We start from the raw sequence: 11199 nt of genomic DNA on the forward strand, positions 1-11199 counted from the left end.
TAATGTTTTACAGTTGAGCTTAGTTTCTATTAGTTTACATACTAGGGCTTTTTTGAAACAACACTTCTTAGATTGCTGTAGTCTAAATGTCTAGAATACTTGATGAAAAGTCTTGATATCTAATAGTAATAGAAGAGCTCCAAGTTTGGAAGCTGAATGTTAATTTATCAGTGTGCAGAGTAGTCTGCGTTATGATGGATTTGCATTTGTTGCTTCTGTTGATCAAAGGGAAATTCACAGTTTGTCAAATCAAGGAAACCTGCTTTATTGTTAACCTTGTTATGAAAACAGAATGGTACATAACATACAGTTATCATCAGAACTTCCGCTGCAGTTAAACTAAGGATTTATGTACAGCTTTTGTCCTTTTCCCCTGAAGTCTACAGCAGGGACTCATTACTAGGTTAGAGGAGAAAGGGAGTCTTACAAATAGTAGAATTTTACTGCTTCCTTAAGCATGCTCTGAAAGGTTGGAAGACTCGTTATCCACGCTTATGTTTATCGAATGAGAATCTGATTTAAATTTTTCTTTGTCCAAACTGAAGAAAACTATTAGATTTGTGTCAAGAACTTTTTAGAAAAACATATTTTTAATATGGTTCAGAACTGTGTTAGAAGAAACAGAAGGGTAGAGGCAGAAATAGATTTGTTCTGTAAAACAGGAATGAAGTGCCATCTTGTGCAGGCAGTTACCAGTTTTATAATAAAGTCTTTTTCTTGGACTAACTCAAGCTGTATGAGAACTTTATAAAGGGTATGAGAGCTGAGGCCCTTGTTGTGAAACAATAGATTTTTTCCTTTACAGTTGATAGTGACGTAGGTAGATCAGTTTCTGAGGATGAAACTTCTCTCTGCACAGTGGACACTCTGTCTACAAAAGGAAAATAAATTAGATAGACATACTAAATCGCTGTATTAAAAGTTTAAAAAATATACAAATATTACTGTTTAGCTACTTCCAGAAAACAGTCAGCATCTATAACTAAAAAACTTTCAGTCCAGTTTGTGATGCAAGAGTAATCATGTAAAGCATTCTAAGCTAGCCCAATTTAAAGATCAACTTGAGGTGACACGGATGCTTAAAATATGACATTAAAACCATGGTCATTGTACACAGCATACAACACCTTCACCTGGAAGTAACTTCTTCATCTTAGGTGAAAGTGACCTCTCAGATTTTCACCTTCAAGGAAGAAAGCCTGTGTAGTAAAATCACTCAAATGGTCACTGATGTTTTATTCAAATATTCTATTACCCTTGCACATTGCTAAGTAATGCTGCCATGTACTCATTTCAGAGGTAATTTGTGGGGTTTTTTCCTTCTTCATACTAAAATTAATTTCCTTTACTTCTACTTTCAGCTGAACTAGAACTAGCAGACTGCTAGTCTCTTTATTGCCATCTTTACCCAAAATATCTAGTATTGCATTATGCATGTTTTTATTCTCAGGTGTATCACAGGCCAATTTCATTGCAGTTTATTTGTCTTGGGAGTGCAGGCAGTTGTTCCTCAGTTGCTTTGTCCTGAGTTTATCCTAAGTAGTTTCCCAGCAAGGGCTGTGCTTTTACCTGCTATTTAACAAGCATTTCCTGAAACAATAAGCCAAAACAAACTGCATGGATCCTTAAAAGTTCTTTTGGTGTTTGTTTGGTGGGGTTTTTTAATCTGGGTGGCAATACTACTTCCTTGGGTAATTTTGCTAACAGGTGCAATCAGAAAAAACTAGTTAGAACCAGTATGAGGAAACATTTATTTTTGTACACCAGAAGTAGTATTTAAAGATACTGACTGTATAAGATACTCTTAGTTCTCTAAATCAGTGCTCTTAAATTTTTGTATTTTGCTTGGTGAATCAAGTAGGAGAGTCAAAGGATTTATAAGTCAGGACATTCCAAAAGACTAAAAGTTACTAAAATGGTAACAATTGTTGTCAGTGTTAAGAAAAAACCAAGCTTAAGTCTCTATCTGAAACAAAAAAAATCCTGTACCATGGACCTTGAACTGCTCTCTCAGTAGTAAATTAGTCACCAAGCCTTTAGGGCAAAGAATGAGGTAAAGATGCAATTATAGTGAGTGGATGTTTTCATATCTGAACTATCACCGTGTAATGCATTTTTAGTGCTGTCTACCTACCCATCTGTGCATCTGGGACAGCTTTAGAGTGGACAACAATGCAAAAAATGGCCTAAAATAAATGCCATCTAACAGACAGAGCTCACAGCTAGTACTCATGTTGAAAACTGACAACTGAAATTGTCAGTAGCCTTCTAAATGTAATTCTGTTCAAATTTCTACTGCCTCCACATTATTTGAAGCTACTTCCTGCAATTTCTAATGCTAACTCATTTGAAGTTTTTCCTTAATTTTTCTGTTGGAGGTGTTAGAAGTGGGGACTAATATTCATTCTAGATGAGAAAAACAACTGGTTTTTAATCGATGCCGAACAACATGAGGGACCGAATAAATTGGTAGATGTCTTGGGAAAAAAAAAAAAGGATGGGGGAAAAAAAAAGGATTAAATGAATCTACTCAGTAAGAAAAGCTTCTATTTTCACAACCTTGGAAAACATGTCTGAGTAATTCAGATTACTACTCCTTCCCTGCAGCTAGATGAAGGTTTCTACCACAGCTTCTGACAGTATTCAGGCAAGACTGATGAACATTGGCTAGGTCTTTACAAGCACATCTGAAGTGACTCTTGATGTTTCCCAATTTGTGTCAGTGTTAAGAAGGCACTCATGGCAAGCTAAACTCTAGTTTGTCTTCAAATGGTGTATCTATTGTGGAACGTAACAGCTCGCGTAGGTAAAACCTTGGTGCATTTAAATACAGGCCTTTGATAGTGATGCTTTGGCTATACTGATTTTAGTGTCAAGATTGATTTTGGATCTTAGGGAAATTCTCTGACAAGTTGTTTTTGCTTGATTCTGTTCCACCACAGCCATGCTAGTATCAGTGTAGGAAAATGTAAGTAGATCACACCACTCACTTCTAAAACAGCTGCAGTAATACATCTGAGTTATAGCACAGACATAGCCTCTGTGGCAGAGATTTTATTTGTAAGTAACACTTGATGCCTTTTTTTCTGGCAAGCAGTTTTCACTCTTTAGAGAAAATAAATGGACGTGTTATTCCACCATGTCTATAAAATCCTTAGTGGATGAAAATCCAAGTTTATCATAGCGTGCATATGAGCTAGCTTAGTTTGGTTGTGACTTATTTATTCCTTTATACTGGAAATCAGGTGAAGAAGGCTTCAGAACATTACCACTTTTGTTGTTTCTCTGCAGTCAGAATTATAGCCTAGGTCTGTAGATAAAGGAATTATCTTAATGTCTGACTTCCACAGCAGTCAGACTGCATTTCAATGGTTGGGACAGAAAACTGCTCACCTTATTTACCTCATCTACAGTCATTCTAGCCTAATAAGATATATAGGTCCTGGTAAACTCTCATGTGGGGATTTTTGGGTGCCTTAGCGAGAGAAAGGGTATTTATTTCAATACCCAGGCTGACAGGTATTTTCAAGTAGAAATTTCATCGCATTTACCCCTTCCAGCCTCCGTTTGTCCTGCTGTACTTACTCTGGTGTTACACCATTCCGTGATGCATTCCCAGCAGAACAGATGGCCACAAGGTGTGGCTGTTGCATGTCTCCGTTCTTCCAAACACAAAGTGCAGCGGGAGTGGCGCCCAGTACTTTTTTCCTTGGTCGTATTTCTAATTAACATAGTTATATATTACTTCATTTTATTTAGACTGCTTGTAAGAAATACTTGATAACACAATCCTAAAGTAAACCCCATCTTCAAATATTAACCCTTTTTGTGAAGATCTCAAAACCATGAAAGCAAAGGATGAAATCTAATGCTAAAAACAGTGAGGAATTAATCAAACATTACATTACATCAGGTTCTAACGTAAGTCAGTGTCACTCCCTGTTCATGAAAGCAATTACATTTCCCACCACTGCTTTCCACCTCTTTCCTAATAAGTAAAAATCATCATACTTTTGATGAGCTAGGTTGCGGTGTAGTTTCCATTCCTGCCTTGCTCTCTGCTTCTGTTTGAAGCTGTACATCTGAACACCGATTGTTAGAAGAAGATGGAAGAGTGAAATTATTCCAAGAAACTTGTAACTCGATCGAATACTCCGATCTTCTCTTTGAGGTCCTCCAAAATGCAGCTACGTAGTTCACAGAAATAGAGAAGTTTTGTTACTGTGGTTTTATGAAACTATGCCCCTGCCCATATCAATAAACTACAGATTTGGATTCTCATTTCTGTCCAAAAAACTGACATGTTTCTAGGACTTATCAACCTGCTGTCTCTCAGGATGTCTAATGCGTCCTGGATGCATCTCATTCAGTGAGGCTACACTTAACTGCTGTTTGTACAAGGATCAGCTGTCTTGAGTTGTCTGTCCATCAGAACTGCTGCTTTAATCATTTTGGTTATGTAGCTCTGAGCAAAAAGACCTTTTTTCCACATTGACACTGGGAATTGTTGAGGAGCCTTCTGCCTATATGCATTTCTGGGCCAGTGGCTGATGGTTTTTTTGAAAAATACTTATTGAAAAGACCATGGGAAATTAAGCTTTTCATATAGAAAAATGCTATCTAAATGTGTACTGATTTTTGTTCAAAACTGTATTTAAGTATTTCCCAGGAGTTTATTAAGCCACTTCTCACTTTTTGTGTATTTGTAGAAGACAGACTGGACTAGACATTGTTTTGAAGTTATATAGGCTATTCTGACAGTGCATTCACATTTATTAGCTGTAATCTTTTGACTGCAGGGACTTATAACCCCTCTACACAGTATTAAAAATTTCCCTCTCACCCAGTCTGCTCTGCCCATATTATAATCAGCTACAGCTGAATTCTATGTCCCTTTTGCACACGTGGCATCCCAAAAGAGGCCCAAATACCACAGTGCACACCATCTTCAAACAAGAAATACATCCACTTACATATGTGATTCCTGTGATTCTTTTGGACAGATGATAAAAAGTGCCACTTATGTAGAATACTGCCAGATGTAGTCGACAAAGCAAAGGTATGCATTGTTTAAGAACATACACAACTTGTAACACTGCTTTCTTCTGCTGTTCTGTGAGCTCCCTGACTTGTTTCTGTATCCAGTTTCGTACCAAGGTCCTACTGGATAAGGTAAGTGCTGGGTTGCTCTGCGAGGTTCCGGACTCATCAGCATCTATCTGTAACTCACGTTCCAGATGCAGTAATCCCTTTTCTAAGCAATAGGGTACTACAGTATGAAGAGAAACGAAGATGGCTCGTCGGAGAAAAGAAGGTACCCTTTTCTTGGTTGGGTCAACTTGAACAATGTTAACGTACTCTTCACCCAGAGTCTGATAACCTAAAAAATGCATGTAACAAACATGCAGGGTAAGATAGCAATCGCAGCATCATTCTATGTATGGTTGAGCAGCAGTGACAGGCTGCTCAGGTCAGAGCACATCACGGTTCAGAGTTTCAGAAACAGTTGCATTTTCTGGCATTGAATGAGGTGAGCATTATGTTTATGTCAGCGTCTGCAGCATCAGTATCTGCAATGGTTTTAGGCTTTTACTTTTTCATAGTGTCATACATCCCATTATTAAAAGGAACTTTTGCTTTTAAAAGAACATATATCTGCGTTGATAAATGGCTGCATTTGAACTCAAACTTCTGACAGTTTAGTGATCTCCTATTTGGTAAAAGGCCTTTATAGAAAAAAACCCCCACATTAAAGAAAATAAATGTCCAGCAGTTTCATTCCGGTTGGCGGTACTGCCCAGGACAGACAGCTAATTGTTCACACTGTGAGGAGAAATGCTAAATACGAAGTTACTAGGTAATTACCTGACAAAGTGGTAAGGACGAAGTAGGCTACGTCAGAAAGCAGTTCAATCTCTTTCCTCCATTCCAGCAACTTCCTGGCACCTAAGGGATAGGGATCACCGCAGTCACTCGACACGAAATCCGTGCTGATGCACGCCCTTCTCCCGCAATTCCTCACAGACGCTCCAACTCCGGCTTAACACCCCCTCACCCCGCGACGGATCGGCCCCCCTCCATCACCCGATCCGAGCGCTGTGAGGTAGCGCGGAGCTGTCCGCTGCTATCGGCGGATTTCGGAGCACCCACGATGTCCCCGCAGGCCCGCCCGCCCACCACAACGAGAGAAACCCCCGCGGGAGGCATCACCCGCCAGCCCGTGCAGCGCGGTGCCGGCCCCGCTCCGCAGCCCGCTCCGGTACAGCTCGTCCTTCTGCCCGCAGCGCACCAGCTGCGCCGGGCCCGCGGCCGCCAGCGCCATCGCGCGCGGGGGGAGACGTAATGCTACGCGACGGAGCGATCCCCACAAGGGGCGGGGCAGGCGCCGCGCGGCGCAGGGATGTTGCGTCATTACGGACCTCCCACGAGGAGGGCGGGCGGCTGAGGAGAGGCGCGTGAGTGGCGGCTGCTTCTCTCCGTCTCCTCAGTGCTGCGGCTTCTCCCTGCCGCACGGCGCCGGCTCTGACAGCCGCTGGTGCTGCCGCTCTCCGACTGCCCCCTCGCTCCAGGGTGCCGCGGGGGGGTGCCCAGCAGCCCAGCCATTGCCCGGGCTCTGCAATGCCGCCGGCCAGTGGCGGCTCCGCAGCCCTGGCTGCCCCCCCACCCCTAGCGCGCTTCTAACGCGGCCGCGGAGCGGGCTAGCTCGGTGTTGTCGCCTCCGCCCCGAGGGGCGAGAGGAAGCCGGGCCACGTCTGGCTGAGGTAAATTGTGTGGGCCAGACGAAGGCGGCAGTCCGGGCTCCCCCATAGCCGCCGGGAAAGCCTGGGAGTGTTGGCGTGCGGCATGTCAGCCCTGCCCTAGCTGGAAGGTGCATCTTTGTGTGGGCAGAAGGGACGTGCCACAGCGTGTCAGCTAGATGGGTTCCTTTTGTGGTTCATTCACTGGTAAAGGTGGAGAATTGGAGAAAGATGAGTGAAAGATGCGTTAAGACCTTAGTCAGCGGTGTTTCTGATAAATTACTCTTGATGTTGTGTCTAGTTGCTAGTTTACTTAGGGACTTGAGGTGGACTCCTGTTTAGTGACTCTTGTTGTCATAAGGCTTATTGGCCTCTTGATGGAGACAGCCATAATCACATCACCTACTATGAGGCTGTTGCAGGTGTGACTAATGATTAAAAAAAAGCTCACTACAAACAGTGGAACAATGGCCTTTTAAACAAAGGTAGCAGCATTCTGAAAATGTTTGCTACGTGTGTGAATCTTGAAGTCTGATTTTTTTTTTTGTCAAAATGCACTTTTCTTAGCAGATTTTAATGTTACGTAGTTATAAATTTTTACAACGTGCTTAAGTGAAGGGGAAGTTAAACAGTTCTGCAGTGTAATTGATTTATTTGAGAAAACTACTTTCACTTGGATTAAGATAGATGTTTTCCAGAAGAGTTTACAGATTAATATTGCAGTGCTTGCAAGTAATGTGAAGGAGTTGGAGCTAGTACTTGGTTTTTTTTCTTTTTGGTGCTGAAAGAAAGGCTACCTACTGACAAACATAAATACAAGTGAACTAGCTACTTGTAGTCCTTTAGTTTTCAGTAGTCTGTTATTAGCAACATAGCTTGTAACATCAAAGTTCTAATTTAACTGCACTGAAAGCTGTAAATTAGAAGTAAAGCTGTGATGAATCTTACACTTATTAATGCATTCCTAGCCCTTCCCTCCTTGTTCCAGGTGCAACTTAAATTTTTATTTGCTACTGTATGAAAGGGTGTATAACATAAATGAAAATGCAGATTGTTCAATCTGTAGCTATAAAATTAATGCAATTAAGGAAAATCATTAGAATATTTTCTTTAGTAAAACAGTAGAGGGAGCACCTGCATAAGAAAATATCCCATGTGAAATGGATGTGGAATGTGAAATTTTCACATCTGGTATGAAATTTTGATGCTGCTACTCTAAATTATAGCATTTTTAAAAAATACAAAATGAAAACCTATTGACTAATCTTTGGATCATCTTGTTCAGACTTCCAATTTACCTCACACTCCCATATGTTTTGACTTTGGTTGTGAGAGCTATGATTTCCATGCTATTTCATGTGTCCAACAGCTCAATTGTTAAGAAAAATACTAAATATGGAAAGATGGTGGTTAAAATTAGGGGATGTGGTAACTTTCTTACCATAAAAATATTGGTTACTATTTTAAAATTGCACAGGCAGTGCAACAAGTGCATCCTAATTGTAGTTTAATCTTCCCACTGAGTGTGATAGGTGGTATTTCCTTTGTCTTGTGTCCTGTGATTTGCTTCAGCAATCAAGAGGTTAGTATCTCTTAAATCAGTTGCACCTGAGAAAATTGGAACATAAGAGGTCTAGGGGGAGTTAGGAACAAACAATGGTATTTTGTTCGAGCTGCTAACTTAGCCTCGGGTGATACCTGCTTGGTGGTGAACAACTGTTAGAGAAGTTGATTAGAGTGCTAGCTATAAGTTCTCATTTGTGCTCTGTGTGACGCATATGTTTTACTAAGTGTGCAGGGTAAATGTTGCCACTTTATTGAAGTGGTTTAAAAGGGTTTTCTTGTTTTATAGGTCGAGAAACCAAAGAAGAGCTCAAGAGACTCTTTGGAAAGCTGAAATGCTGACTAATAAGCACTTAATAATTAGATTGAAAATTATTTATAAAGCTGAAGATAAGCTTAGGCTTCTGAAGGTCAGATTTTCATTCCTTAAAATCTGTTATTTTGGCGGGATTGTGTGGTAAATAATACACTTTCTTTTTAGTATAGTTACACTTTAACTGTGCTGTTAAAAATATCTGAAAGCTGTAAGAAGAATGAGGTAATAAACTTTTATAGTCCACTATAAGTTTGTGTAACTGATTATGGGGTCTATTCCTACTTTTTTGGTAGAAAACCCAAACTGACTTTAATAACAGCTGAAAATTCAAACTGTAAGTTTTAAATGCTGTGTGGTAACTGCTTTAGTGTTTTCTGTGCATGGTCTGTTTGCATCAATGTTTTATGGGGTCAACTCATTAATTAGTTACTGATGTTTTTGAATCCATACATTAACTGTTCCTTATCACATAGGGTTCCAGGCTGCCAAGACTCTGTTCCTATGAATGTTAAAACATGTTTAACTTCTCTGTGTGACTGTTCTCGACAAATTAAATGGATTTTATTATATTCTAAAAGTTAGGTTGGTTTGTGATATTTTGAAGGGTGGAGGCTCTGTCGAGCATGGCAAGGAACATATGTTATCCTCTCAAAAGGAGGAGAGTTGTACAAATCTAGAAAATAATTTAAAAAATCTTTTTTGTTTTCTTTTTGTTCTGAACTGAGGAGATGGCATCATGCCAAATAACATCTCCATTTTGGGCAGAGAGCTTTGATATATATACACCATTGAAGAGACCTCACCTCTGTTTTCATAGAATCGTAGAATGTCCTGAGTTGGAAGGGACCCATAAGGATCGAGTCCAACTCCTGGGTCTGCACAGGACTAGCCGAATCAGAGCATATGACTGAGAGCGTTATCCAGATGCTTCTTGAACTCAAGCTCAGTGTTGTGACCACTTCCCTTGGGAGCCTGTTGCGGTGCCTGACCACCCTCTCAGTGAAGAACCTTTTCCTAATATCCAACCTAAACCTCCCCTGTCGCAACTTCATTCCGGGTTCTATCACTGGTCACCAGAGGGAGGAGATCAGTGCCTGCCCCTTCGCTCCCCCTCGGGAGGAAGTTGTATGCAATGTTTCCAATGTTTCCAAGAGCTTCATGCAAGGTAGCATTGACTTTATAATATAAAACATGGTGTTAGGCTCTGATATGTTGTGGAGAATGGAGTAAATGCTGCAATAAATAATTTGAAATTTCTTAAACTAAGCCATATTGGGAAAGGTATCTGTGTGTGTATGTGTATATTTAATAATTTATTTTCTATTTCATCACATTCAAATATGGATAAGCAGCTCTTTTTTTACTTCCTCTATTTCCCCTAAGATCTTTACATCCTTGTTCTGCAGAAAAGAAGCTAATGTTCTGTCACTTCTATTATAAATGAAAGACATGATAAGAAGAGATTACTAGAAAGTAGTTATTGAGCCAGAAACATGAAGACATCTATTCTTGGCAGGAACCCTTGCTACTGATAAGAAGTTGCTCTTATGAATAGTTCTATAGAGGATAGACTTTTTTTAAGTAGTTCTTTATTAAGGAAATGTTTCGTAGTCTATGATTTTTGCTCTTTGTAAATGAGTAACAGTTAAGAAGTGTGAATATTCAGGAAAAAATACAACACAGGCAAATTAAAACAAAGAAATTAAAAGCATTAGTTAGATCTGTTAGTTGAGAAGTAACAAGGTGAAATAATTTAATATTAAACACTCAATCCTGCAAACTCTTGGGGAATTTCAGGATACTTGGCTAGTGAGAGACATCTCATCTTCATTTGGTTTGCTTTCTACTTTAGCCTCATTCATTTTTTCACTTTTTTTCTCTTTGTTCTTCCTGTTAGTGCCTTGGTAGTTGTGCTGCCATATGTCATGCGATGAAACCTCCTGTAACTAGATTTTGCAATGGAATAAAAACCACTGCCTGTTGAGGGCCAGTGTTGTGCTGCAGGTGTCAGTCTAAACTCAAACTTGTGTTGATTCTGCGTATGTCAGGTAATTTCTCTTTCTCTAAGGAGGTTGCAGAAAAAACGTTGGTTTAGTTTTTATTTTGTGGAACTGGACTTATTAACCAAAAGGACTATAAAATGTTGTTTTGCACAGTGCTTTGTGTCTGCTGATTAGAAGTGAGGCTGAAACTCATTGGTAATAAATTCAAGTTCTGTACATATACACGCTAAAGATGATACTGTTCAGTGATCACGTGGAAGTGAGGAGCACTGGCCAGTTCTTCTGAGGTGGGAAACATGAACTAGCAAAGGATTTTTCCAAGTGTGGAGTATTCAATGAATTACTCCTTCCCTCCTTCCCTCCTTCCCTCCTTCCCTCCTTCCCTCCTTCCCTCCTTCCCTCCTTCCCTCCTTCCCTCCTTCCCTCCTTCCCTCCTTCCCTCCTTCCCTCCTTCCCTCCTTCCCTCCAATTATTTTGAAAGAGCAGAGTTGTTCTGTGAAAATGGATTTGTAAGTAATCCTTTCTTGATCGTCATATGAATGTGACGTGACATGGCTCCTGTTCCAGCACTATGCAGCAT

General features: G+C 40.3%; 2 protein-coding genes across 8 annotated transcripts in view; one reads left to right on the forward strand and one right to left on the reverse strand.

Annotated features, from left to right (window-relative positions):
* Positions 1-240: 240 nt before the first annotated feature.
* On the reverse strand, positions 241-6371 carry PEX10 (peroxisomal biogenesis factor 10). Its single transcript, XM_054849987.1, has 6 exons — positions 6211-6371; positions 5866-5946; positions 4974-5380; positions 4012-4187; positions 3586-3721; positions 241-871 (listed from the first exon to the last, which is right to left on the reverse strand). The coding sequence occupies exons 1-6, from the start codon at positions 6320-6322 to the stop codon at positions 800-802; spliced, it is 984 nt and encodes a 327-aa protein (XP_054705962.1). The 5' UTR covers positions 6323-6371; the 3' UTR covers positions 241-799.
* Positions 6372-6450: 79 nt separating this feature from the next.
* The window catches only part of PLCH2 (phospholipase C eta 2), a 116392-nt gene continuing 111643 nt past the window's right edge, over positions 6451-11199 (forward strand). For 6 of the 7 annotated variants that reach the window (XM_054849976.1, XM_054849967.1, XM_054849972.1 and 3 more), the window contains exon 1: positions 6451-6761. The gene's annotated coding sequence lies outside the window, so the exon portion shown is untranslated. Of the gene's footprint in view, positions 6762-11002; positions 11129-11199 lie in introns of those variants that run through there. The other variant, XM_054849969.1, reaches the window with a different exon arrangement.

Source organism: Grus americana, chromosome 21 (genome assembly GCF_028858705.1).
Source record: "Grus americana isolate bGruAme1 chromosome 21, bGruAme1.mat, whole genome shotgun sequence".
Taxonomy (NCBI): Eukaryota; Metazoa; Chordata; class Aves; order Gruiformes; family Gruidae; genus Grus; species Grus americana.

Coding starts and splice junctions, on each gene's coding strand:
- PEX10 (XM_054849987.1), bottom strand. CDS start 6,322: ATGGCGCTGGCGGCCGCGGGCCCGGCGCAGCTGGTGCGCTGCGGGCAG. Junction 4,188..4,973: donor GAATCACAGGAATCACATAT/GTAAGTGGATGT, acceptor TGAACTACGTAG/CTGCATTTTGGAGGACCTCA. Junction 3,722..4,011: donor CGCAACCTAGCTCATCAAAA/GTATGATGATTT, acceptor TATGTTAATTAG/AAATACGACCAAGGAAAAAA.